Genomic DNA, 10,468 nt, shown 5'->3' on the forward strand with positions numbered 1-10,468 from the left:
TAAGATGTACTGCATGTTGTGAATAAACTTTAAAATATTTCAAGTCAATTTCGTATGATTGTGCAGTTAAATTAAATTCATATCAAAATGCCTATATCAGATTTTATTAAAAAAAAATCCTCATATGGACTGAACTACTTATCTATGCACAAGAACTTTGTAGGAAAAATGGGTGTATTTATGTAGAATATTTTGTTACATCCCGGAATATAGTAAAATCAACGTGCGTTCAGCTTGTTACTCGTATTTATGCTCTTATTAGATTTATTGACGTTTTTACACCCATCTTAAGCAAGCGCCAATAAAACCCGTCTCAGTTTTAAGCACCCGCATGGCAGGACAATATCTCTATTTGTATACATTTTTAATGGAATTATAAAGTTTTAAATAGTTTGCGATTTCTTGGAAACTTCGCTGTGAAGCAAATAAAAGTTATACGAAACCGGAAAACAGATTACAAAACTCAGCCAACACGCAGTAGATCTCAATTGATGTGAACTAATCTGACATCTGGTAACAAGAAGTTGCTTAATCGCTTCATCGGTCAGTTGCTGATGCTGGTTGATTACCCACATGTCGTTAGGGTGGTGCGACCCACATAGATATGATTAGAGCACCTGGCTGATATAGCAAAACGAATAAAAAGCGATTCTTGAACTTATTTATGGTACAGCTTAAACGACTTTACTATAAATAAACATGGAGAAGATAAATAAATAAAAATAAAACAAATATGTAAGTAATAGAGTGCAGTGAACAATAAAAGTGATTTTTACTATTGTTGTGTGTAAGTATATGTGTTTCCCTGCGTATGTGTGGTTTTGTGTGATAACAGCTGAAATACAAAGTAACTAAGGCACACACATGATTCTCAGATACATACGAGAAAAGCAATTGCCAAAAGGCAAAGCAGTGCCACAACTCAGCCTCACATTGATAAAATCTATGGAAAAGTTTGTCGGCATGTCTCAACAGGATCTGCTGCTGCTGCTCTCTCGCTCTTTTTCTATGTCAGTCTCCTTGTTGCTCACGTGAAGCTGATGGCCCGCTAAGTGAGCTCGCCTCTCGCTGTGGCTATAAACTTTTAAAGTTCGCAATTCAATTTCAATTTGCGCAAGGAACGTGTGCAGCGTGGGGGCAATAGGTTGCATATATGTATGTACCTATATATATATGTGCAATATATATGTACAAATAACGTACAAATAGTAATAATAATAATAGCAGCAACTGTGGCAGCTGCGGGATTTGCCCTGGCAAATCAAGTTTCAAAACATGTACTCAAAGTGCAAGTCCTGCCGTGGCCGTAGGGAAGAGCGGCGGGGGGCTACGAATGATATCAGTTATAGAAATTGCTTGGCTTGGGCAGCGCCCCATCAAAACCGTTGGCCAACGCATAAATTTGATTTGTGTTGCCCATAAAAATGAAAACAGCGCTAAAAAAGAAATAGCTGACACAAACAAGAAACATTTTACTACGGGCCAAGGGATCTGCGATGTCTGAAGGTTTTTATATCTAAGCAAAGCAAGTAATTACATTCTTATTCAGTTTGTGCGCATAAGAAAGAAGCGTCACATTCACACGAATGGATTTTCATGGTGCTGATTATTTTAGCGAAAATGTAAGTAAGCGTGCTCTAATCGGGAGTGCTCGACTCGAAGATTCCCTAAGCCCCAATCCAAGCAGCACTCACAATTTTTTTAGGGCACATATATAAAGGTCCTCTAGCTATTACAAGCTCGAAGATATGCTGAATGGAATGGAAGCTTCCGATAGTCCGATAGGCTTATATGCTTTCTATGTGTGGGAAAGTGATTTCCACAATATGCAGCAAACAACGTAGACCATGCAAAGTCGAGAAACATTTCTTATTGTAAAAGGTGTTATAATTTTAAGTAAAGTTCTAGCAAAATTGAAAATCATACCAAAGCTAAGTATAAAGTATTTTTCGTCCATTTCAATTAACTGATTTTTATCAGCTTACAACTACGGAAAAAGGCAATAAACACAGCAAAGCACAGCAGTAAGCTAGCCTAGTGGTTGTCTTAGACCCCGCCCAACCGCTTCACGCAGTCTTGCGTGTGCGGTGACGATGTCGTTTATTGGTGGCTGCTAAGGCGACCGACCCTCCGGGAACTCAAAGCTTAACCAAACCAAATCAATGGGTGTTTGGTAATCAGGTGAGCATGTTGAAGTCTAAAGAACGCGAATATGAGATATCCCTTAAACATTTAAGTATATATTCTTTTGGGATGGTTAGAGAATGATTGGTGAGCTTTGGCTATAAAAATGTTGTATATGGGTTGGTTGTTCAGAAAATTGATTTGTGTGTTATAGCACCAATCGATAGCTAAGAAGCAATACTGCTATCGGGTATATCGATTTAAGTGGCATAAATATGTTATACCTCTTCGTTGCGTCGAAGCGTTTTTCATGTAACTCTGCCTAACCCTGCAGCCTCAGGCGATTGTATGTACAAAGTTGCTGCAAGTTGCACGAGCTGCTCGATAAAACTTGTCGCATAGCAAAGGAAAAGTGGCCGCAGGCAACAAATTATGCATAATGGAAATGCGATTTACAATCAGGCCAAAAAGGCGCAGACTAAGAGTTCAGGCAGGGGTCCAGTGATAAGCAAGCTAAGCAAAGCTTTGGCAAACACGTTTATCAACTGCTCGAAAACTGTTGCTCGGCTTACAGAGAAAAGCAACGTTCTCAAAGGAATTCAAAGTAACTGGTAATATTGGCGCCACTTTCCATTATGCGCGCGCCTTCCTTCCTGCGCCCTTTGCCAGCCAGCTTGGCTCGCGAGCGCGAAAATTTAATAAACACGGCAGCAAAAACTTTGCTGAGTGCTAAGGCTGGCCATTGTATTGGCCACGCCCCACTTTGCTGTGGCAGGGGGACGCACATCTGCACTTCCCGATGTAGGTTGGCGTTGGGTTTTTCTTGACGGACTCTCGACAGGCTTGCCAATGCATTTAAGTGTTGCTTTGCCAAAAAGTATAATAAAGAATTCCTAACTTTAAATTGACATTTTTATTTACGCGCTCGCACTTAGAGTGGCGGGGTCGGGGCAAGACAACATTCGCCAGGTGCCTAATGAACGGCAACAATTTTGCCACGTAGCTTCAGGGGCGCTCACAAAAGCTATAAAAAGAAAAGTTGCCTATAAAAAATATCATCTGCTGTGTTATTGTTTTTGTCTGCCTTATCGGGGTTTTTTTTGGATTTTGTATACGCTGCGCACATTATAAATGGGTATAATGGTTGAGTCCAAATGTTTGTAACAGACTGAAAGAAATATATCCAACCCTATAAGGCAAAACTATATTTGATCTGCATCAACAGAAGTATTGGATACATCAAATTTGGTAATCAGAATCTCTTATAGTATACACAGATCTAAAATACCTTTTGGATAACTTCTCTGTGTCCCGAATAATAAAAAATTACATTTTCGACGCTTGATACGGGTGCAGGGTATCTCTTATTCGGCTACTCGCGACTGGAGCATTCTTACTTGTTTTCTTTTAAAATGGTCATTTCTTTTCGGAGCGACGTAGGCTGCGCCTCAACTTACACATAAAAGTCACCGATGATTGCCATAATAATTTATCAGGGAAGCCGCCAACGTGCCACCCCATTTGGCAGCAGTGAGAAAGTGTTTGGTAAATTGATAAAATATTGCTGATGCTGACAGCAGATGTATGAAGTATGCAATTCGCGCATGATTGATGATGCAAATACTACTCCTTCATTGGCCTTCGAATTTAATTAGGTCGAGTAGCAATGTCGTATTACGGTGATGAAAGGGCATTTTCGCTACTTAATGCGGCTTAAATGTATTAAATGTGAATGTATTTAATGTAGTATATCGGGTATGATTTGTATTCTTAATCTAAATGTATTCTAAATATAAACTTAATATTTAGCTAATTTATAACTTATAATAATGTAGTAAAATCTTGGTCTGCTAAGGGGCAGTATCTAATGATAATGAATACTCATGTAAGGGTGTTTTTAAATGTTCGATTTGCAGTGCATGTAAACGTGGTTATTTTTGAGTACTTATCACTAGAAGCTTGAGATATTTAGACGTAGGATGAGTATCTGTACTTTATGGCTACCCATACAACTGTATTTATGGTTCTCAAAGTCCATTTTATCCCATAATTGAATGCCGGCTGAAATAAGCAGTTTTTCACAATTCATAATAACATATTATACGCAGTGGTCCGTCCGAGTTGTTTGTCAAAATTATAAAGAAAATTATATTTCCACTGCGAGTGTCCGTTAGGAGACTTTGCTCATAATTATATATTCTTTTGAACAGCAGCTTAAATACATTGGCAAAATAGTGAAATAACTTGTACTATTTCCCTCAAAACATCTATATTAAATCGCCTAAAGGTTCAATGATATCTCTGAAATAAGTGACCTTTTAATGTTTATTGGGGTGAACAATATTAAAATGTAAACAAGACTAATTAATTGTACAAATTTGTATTAAAATAACAAGCAAACTGGTTTTAAATTCGAAAGAAAAACAAAATAAATTTGAGGCCTGAGTTTGATTTCCATGTAGAGAATATTAAATGGTTAATCAATATAAATATTTAAAACTTCCATAAAATAGCTGTGTATACAACAATGTTATGCCACTATAAAATAAATGTTCCTCTTTAATCTGATGTTATATGAATGGGAAATAAAAACACAAAATATGTCTGCCTGCTCTATTTACAGAGTAGACCAACTCGAACTGCCCGTGAGCTGGTGAACTGGTGGGCTGGTGAGTTGCCTGCCCCGCGTCTTTTGTTGATTCGATTGTTGAAATGTAAACAATTTTTTGGTTTCCTGTGAATCGATGGGAAAACAGAACGCACACACACTCACACGCACACAATACGCAGAAGAGATATTCGCACGTCAATCGAGCTGCTTTTTAAATTAAATTTTTTTCGTTGTTGGCCTTTTTTGATTGCGTCAAATAAACAACAACAAGTTTTGGATATCGCGAGAAATTCATGTGGGGAGTGTTTCAAATGTTTCTGTTTCTGTTTCTGTTGCTGTTCTGTTCGATCAATATCGGGCTGATGCAGACAATAAAATAAATATGATACTACCGACGAATAGGCGTACTAACAAATATTCAATTGGGATGGCGATTGAAACAACTTTCACTTTCCACGGTTGGTCGTTTCGCTTTTATTGTGGCGGGTTAATGGGCAACTGGGTTGGCTACGGGCTTCAATTTCCCTTGATTGAAGTTACCATTGCGGCTCAAATGACCTGCCAAACTTATGGAGTTGGGAAGCCGAAACGTAGCTACCATTAGGGACATGAGAGCAAACTAAAATGGTTTAATTTAGATGTTCAGCTCGTTTCATTGGATGCTTTAAGTTTTCATCTGTCTAGGTGTTGATCAAGCTTAATGCACTTGTCGGCTGCTGTCAAAAATTGTAGAGTAAAACTTTAGTTAGGTGGCCTAATTCGATTGGAAGAGTTTTAAGCAAAATTTATTTACATTTTGCTTGTTATGCCGTGACTTATAAACTTTTAATTGAATTGTGAGCCGTAACTAAAACTGCTAAATTCGTTGCCCTCACACCATTTACAAAATGAAACGCTACAACATTGTCGCCGATTGCAGGCGCCATTTCGGCAAGCTAACGACTTCCCGTTATGGGAACATTTCAATTTCCTGTGTCCTGTGTGAAAAATTAATACCAAATTCGGAACAAATTGCCAAAAGTCGAGCGAGTCGAGCAGACCAACCTTGCCAAATGACAACAGTCAGGAAGTAAAGGATGCTACGATGTCAGGCTGCTGTCATGGCTGTCTGGTGTCTGGGTAGCGTTTGGTTTGGTCTGGAATGTTGGTGTGTCTCACTGCAGCTGATATAAAAACATTTCTACCAAAATATGCCCGCAAACCTCAACAACATTTCGACAACGGGAGCACATCAAAAACTTGCAGCTGGCTGCGGGGGAGTAGTCGACAATACACTTTTCCACACACAACATAATAATGAATGTGTGTGTGCCTGTGTGTGTGGCAGAGATGGGCCGGGTAAGGAATGTGTGCGATTGTGCGCTGTGGGTGGCATTTAGTAGCAGAGCTGAAAATCAATGTAGCCGCCAACAAGAAGGGCAAATGAGAACAGCAACAAAATTGACATCATGTTAGAGCAGCAGCTCGAATAGGGCGTTAGCTTGAGGCCTGGGGAATTTGTATCAGCTTGGAGTCACAATTTAAATTTATAAGCTCTAAAACTGCCGAACAAAAGTTCTGATGCTTATTGCTCGCAACGCCCACTTTATAGCAGCCCGTTGCCATAAATTAAATGGCCATTCAATAAAAGCCAAATCAATTTGAGCGTGAAATCGATTTTCGCTTTCTCTCCTTTTGTGCCAGCCCAGTTCTGCCTTCCTCTTACTCAATCAATAAATTCCCGAGCTTTTATCGAGGTTCCGCCTCCTCTGCAACAGGTTTTTGTCCTCTGTGAAGATGACTGCGGCCAGCAAACGGCTGCTAAATCTACGATACGCTGCCTGCCACACTGCGCGCCATGGTAATGCCTGCCATGCAACAAAATGGCTTTGCAATCGCCACACTTCCTGATTAATGGAAAGCTAACAGCACCAGTACCACCTCACACTACCTGAAGCCGGAACAATAAAAACAACACGCAAGAGCTGTCCGATTTGCAACCAAACTGAAATTGTGTCTGGACTTCTGTGAGTGCTTTAGAAACACTTGCAAAGTGAGAGTTCTTTCAGAAGGCGAGGCTGTTCGTTTTCATTTGAGTATTAATTGAATTGAATATTAAACCGTGCTGTAGCAATCGATACAAATGTAAGAGTTAGAAGTTTGTATCCACACTCAGTTCAGATGGGAAAAACTATGATTCAATGGGAGTTTACCCATAAGAACAGAGTATTGGATAAATTAATGTATGGCATCCTACGTTGAACGCCAATTTAGAGTTGATACATAATAATTAACACATATTTTAATCGTTCTGAGCGTTGTGTTTTTTAATGGTAACAAGCTAAAATCTTGTTAGTATAATGATATTATATAATTATTTTGAAATATTATATGTATGGGGATAGATTTTAGGAACAAAGAACCACAAATTTGCTGAATTTTCGCAGGAGTTCTTAAATAAAAGCCTGCTCTATTTACTTTAAATAAATTCAATGTAATTCTTTTAAGACATTCATAATTTTTGAATGAACCTGCTTTAATGAATTTAAATTTGTATTGTTATTGCCTAACAATTTATGCGATTTATTCAAGGCCATCGTAGTTCTGTTATGATGTAATATTTCGAGCCGGGATATGTTTACAGTTCTTGCTTGTCATTATTTTTAATTTGTGCATCTATGACAACGAACGACGACAAAAAAAAAAAAACAGGCGTGTCCAACAGGACAACTGTTTAGACACTAGGGCGTATGCCAGACAGCACCTAGGCAGTTGAAGTTGTTGACCGCCTTTCCACATCTGGCGTTGACAATACAATTTCCGGCCAACTGCAAAGTGCACACGGAAAGTGTTCGTAGAGCTGGAAACGGTCTGAATACCATTGTCGAGCTGAAAGCACACCGAGTTGTACACGCTTGTGTTTCCCGTAGCTGTCGTTGGTCTGGGCCCACCTCTTCCCCGCTGGCCAGCTTTGTTTTTGAACTTCCGTAGCGGGCTCTTATTGCGCATACAGAAATCAGCAATTAAAGATTAAAAGAGCCAGAAGTTTGTGCCCAAAAACTTAAAGGTTGGGCCTGCCAAGACTTATTAATAAAACTCTAGTGGGGCACATGTTGCAGCTGTTGGTGCTGCAACTGGAACGGGCTATGTCTAGAGACTGTTTTGCTCTGCTTTTGGTACAATTTTAATTGCATTATGCCTGTGGAGACTGCAGCCCTGTTGCGTCTTGGCACACAAGTTTTAATTGATGTCACAGCTGATGCACTTTGCGCCCATCCAGGACTCTGGCCCGGATGCGAAGGCAGGACCTAAAGTCTTCTGTAACTTGGCAATTTATCATTGCTTGCTTTGCCTTGCTTTTGCCTTGCGCCAGGCACATCCTTTGGGCCCAGTTGCCGCAGGACAACAATGGCAGCCATTCTCTCATTGGACTGCGCTTCTATAAACTTTAAATGACATTTTAAATGACATCATTAAAAACCGTTAAGTGCTAGGTAGCTGCTGACCAGCTCTTATTTAACCATTCGCATACATTATATATGTATGTCGAATCATTAACATTCCAGTGTTTTCACCGCTTTCAATTATTGGCCGCAATTTCCATTATTGCATATTAATTAAGTATGTTCAATGGCGCATTGATGTGTCACAGTAGGACGTGGCGTGAATTAAGCATAAGCAATTCAAATGAAAGCCTCAAATTGATACGATTTGTCGCAGATTTTAAATAAACACATGCGGATACACGCACAAACAAGATTCGTACGCCCACGCAAATTCGCTTAAGTCAGCGAAATTTGACAGGGATGCGACTCCTGGGAGAGTCGAGCTCCTAAATTGCGTGCCGTATCAAATCAAACACAATCCAAGTTATCTTTTAGGCATATCACTTGCCAGAAGAGCTGAATTTTTTTTCGGTTGGGCATTTTTTTTGGCACGCATTGGCACGTGAACTTTTTGCTTCTGTTTTGTTTCGTTACAGATTTTGCTGCTTGAGCACGATGGAGATAAAATTGCAATTAAATTTGCTTTTTTTTTTTGGTATGCTTTTGGTTATTTATGCAAGCCAACCAAAAATAATATGTACCTACCAGCCCGCATAATCATTGATGCATTAAAATCAGTTGGTAGTTAATAATTAAAAATATTTAATTATAGGTGCAAGCAACAATACGTTTTCATTATTTCAACAGGCTCAAAATGCATTGGCAGACCATGCTTTTGAATGCTTGTATCAATAATCTTTGTTTTAATAAAATATGACTCTCAGCGGACTCTTTTCTATAAATGAAATTGTTATTGCACTATGGACAGAGAAGTACGCAGTCGACCGCACCCGACTGCAACGATCCTTCTTATTGTATTTTGTGGACAAAGTACAAATATGAGTAAAAATAAAATAAATAGTGCACACCTACACATATCAGACGGAGGCCAATGTCTATCGACGACCTTGCCCACAATGTCAGTTCGAACCACACACACACTTGTTAAGAGCTACGCATGAAAATCGAGACAAAGGAAAATATGACACTGACATTCGACACATAGAGATATAAAAAAAGACCAATTTGAGGCGAAAGATTCTTTAAGACTAGCAACTGTGGACGTAACATATGGGGTATTTTTTTGTTTGTCGATGCTTGGCCACCAGACACTTGTTGACCTTAGTCCAATATTTTTCGATGGCGACGTAGCCGAAAGGATTTCTGTGTGTTGATATTGCAATGCCGAGAATACTCACCGATTGTGTAGGTGGCGCCGTCGACCGTAAATGTGGCCGCTTTGCACTTGTTGAAAAAGCGCGAGGCGAAGTCCAGTGCAGAGTTTTTCAAGCTCGAGGATACGCGGCGTATTGGTGAATCCGGGCAGGATGTGGCTGCCATTGGCTGCGGTGGCATAGATTGCTCCATAGCTATTGCACTGCTAGTTACCGTGTTGTCGCCGCTCAACCGTGCAGTTAGAACAGATGTGGCTAAGGATGGAGTTGCTGTGACTGCAGCAGCTGCTGCCACTGAGGTGACCGGCGTGGCAGAACCGGGCGCCAAACGGCGTGGTGCATTCGACATGTTGAACGCGCGTTGGGTCTTGCTTAATGCTTGCCTGCGCACTTTCCAATCACTTCCTGATTATGGCACATATTTTGCCAGGTTTGCTTAGTTTGTTAGGCACACAACCGCTGCGTATTAAATTTGGCCATTAGAACATGACCCTAAAGTATGCCAACCCAAGCCAACTTGATGCAATTAAGCTCGACAAATTGACAGCCTGACAAAGTTTACTTATCACGAGGGTAGCTTCTGTTAGTCTCAAAGTTTGTAATTAAACAACTTACAATATTTTTGTGCTCAAATTGAAATTGAAAATTTTTGATTTTAATTGACGACGCGCTTAAGAATAAAATACTTTTATATTAATACTAATTCAGATTCATTAAAGATATTAAATGCCGCAAGATAAGCAAATTAATTCATTTAAAAAATTCTCAATTCTACTATATTTTGGTCTGTAGAGTTTCATAACCCTTTAGGTGCTACAAAAATGATTTAGTCTTTCGTATAGAGCCAGTAATATGTTATTTCACACTCTGAATAACTCCCCTTGTTTCATATCAAACTTGTAAATATAGATTAACAGAAGAGCACACCTATTTGATTTTATTATGCCTTTGTTATAATAATTGCATGTCTTAAAATATATCTCAACTTTGTTAATCCTTCATGTAAATGTTGAATCCACCCTCTCTCTCTGTTT

General features: G+C 39.3%; 1 protein-coding gene across 2 annotated transcripts in view; it reads right to left on the minus strand.

The window, feature by feature from the left end:
• The window catches only part of Pde1c (Phosphodiesterase 1c), a 94,370-nt gene extending 84,435 nt beyond the window's left edge, over positions 1 to 9,935 (minus strand). The window contains exon 1 of one of the 2 annotated variants that reach the window (XM_070208777.1): positions 9,459 to 9,935. In XM_070208777.1, the coding sequence (XP_070064878.1) occupies positions 9,459 to 9,783 (325 nt within the window). In that variant the 5' untranslated portion in view covers positions 9,784 to 9,935. The remainder of the gene's footprint in view (positions 1 to 9,458) is intronic. The other variant, XM_032438563.2, reaches the window with a different exon arrangement.
• Positions 9,936 to 10,468: the final 533 nt, after the last annotated feature.

Source organism: Drosophila virilis, chromosome 4, assembly GCF_030788295.1.
Source record: "Drosophila virilis strain 15010-1051.87 chromosome 4, Dvir_AGI_RSII-ME, whole genome shotgun sequence".
In the NCBI taxonomy this organism is placed as follows: Eukaryota; Metazoa; Arthropoda; class Insecta; order Diptera; family Drosophilidae; genus Drosophila; species Drosophila virilis.